This window comes from Procambarus clarkii, chromosome 9, assembly GCF_040958095.1.
Source record: "Procambarus clarkii isolate CNS0578487 chromosome 9, FALCON_Pclarkii_2.0, whole genome shotgun sequence".
NCBI lineage: Eukaryota > Metazoa > Arthropoda > Malacostraca > Decapoda > Cambaridae > Procambarus > Procambarus clarkii.
This window is the reverse complement of record NC_091158.1, coordinates 4,912,081-4,913,808: the sequence shown is the minus strand read 5'-3', so window position 1 is coordinate 4,913,808 and position 1,728 is coordinate 4,912,081. Positions and strand designations below refer to the sequence as shown.

At 46.4% G+C, this 1,728-nt stretch overlaps 1 protein-coding gene across 1 annotated transcript; it reads left to right on the top strand.

Moving 5' to 3' along the window:
- Nucleotides 1-477: 477 nt before the first annotated feature.
- Nucleotides 478-1,467, top strand: LOC138362765 (GATA zinc finger domain-containing protein 14-like). The gene has a single exon (XM_069321320.1). It carries the CDS (start codon nucleotides 478-480, stop codon nucleotides 1,465-1,467), a length of 990 nt encoding a protein of 329 aa, XP_069177421.1.
- Nucleotides 1,468-1,728: the final 261 nt, after the last annotated feature.

Below are 1,728 nucleotides of genomic sequence, written 5' to 3'. Positions count from 1 at the left end.
GTCAACGGTAAGAACAGAGTAACGGTCAACGGTAAGAACAGAGAGTAACGGTCAACGGTAAGAACAGGGAGTACCGGTCAACGGTAAGAACAGAGAGTACCGGTCAACGGTAAGAACAGAGAGTACCGGTCAACGGTAAGAACAGAGTAACGGTCAACGGTAAAAATTGGTGGATACAGACTCCAGTCGATAGCAGGGTTGAGAGGCGGGACCCAAGAGCTTCAACAACAACAGTTGCTGACACAAACAATGACAACAAAACAAACACACTGTGGCAATTATAGCAAGGATAGTGACTCATTATACGACGCTAAGGAACAAACACACAAACAGTGACGACGACGCTAACAAAAACACGACAATGAACACAATCAAGGTTAGTGAAAGCCAACAAGAACAAACACTGAGAACAAGGACACGGAGAACAAGGACACCGAGAACAAGGACACTGAGAACTAGTGAATTAAGACCGAGAACATGAACAATCACCAAGAACATGAACAATCACCAAGAACACGAACAACAATCACCAAGAACACGGACAACAATCACCAAGAACACGGACAACAATCACCAAGAACACGGACAACAATCACCAAGAACACGAACAACAATCACCAAGAACACGAGCAACAATCACCAAGAACACGAACAACAATCACCAAGAACACGGACAACAATCACCAAGAACACGAACAACAATCACCAAGAACACGAACAACAATCACCAAGAACACGAACAACAATCACCAAGAACACGAACAACAATCACCAAGAACACGGACAACAATCACCAAGAACACGGACAACAATCACCAAGAACACGAACAACAATCACCAAGAACACGGACAACAATCACCAAGAACACGAACAACAATCACCAAGAACACGAACAACAATCACCAAGAACACGGACAACAATCACCAAGAACACGGACAACAATCACCAAGTACACGAACAACAATCACCAAGAACACGGACAACAATCACCAAGAACACGGACAACAATCACCAAGAACACGAACAACAATCACCAAGAACACGAACAACAATCACCAAGAACACGGACAACAATCACCAAGAACACGAACAACAATCACCAAGAACACGAACAACAATCACCAAGAACACGAACAACAATCACCAAGAACACGAACAACAATCACCAAGAACACGGACAACAATCACCAAGAACACGAACAACAATCACCAAGAACACGAACAACAATCACCAAGAACACGGACAACAATCACCAAGAACACGAACAACAATCACCAAGAACACGGACAAGAATCACCAAGAACACGAACAACAATCACCAAGAACACGGACAACAATCACCAAGAACACGGACAACAATCACCAAGAACACGAGCAACAATCACCATACAATCACGTATGGAGACAAACAAACAACAAGAACAACAAAAACAGCGTGAACTCAGCGCCTCAAGATATGGGTAAAACACACACTCATCCCGGGCCAAGAAGGTGCCAAGCCACCCTACCAGAGAGAGGGGTAAACTCCCCCTTCAAGCCCCCGGACGTTGGGTCGATAATGGCCAGGCTGACGCTGAGGCTGTTGCACCATCTTGTTTATGGGGGGTGGGGGGCGCCCTGTGAAAGGTCACAGCCGACCTTTCCTGTGGGGTTCATTAACGGGGTCAGGGAAGGTCACCAGGGCCCTCCTGGTAGCCCTCGGGTGCCAGGGAAGGTCGGGAGGGG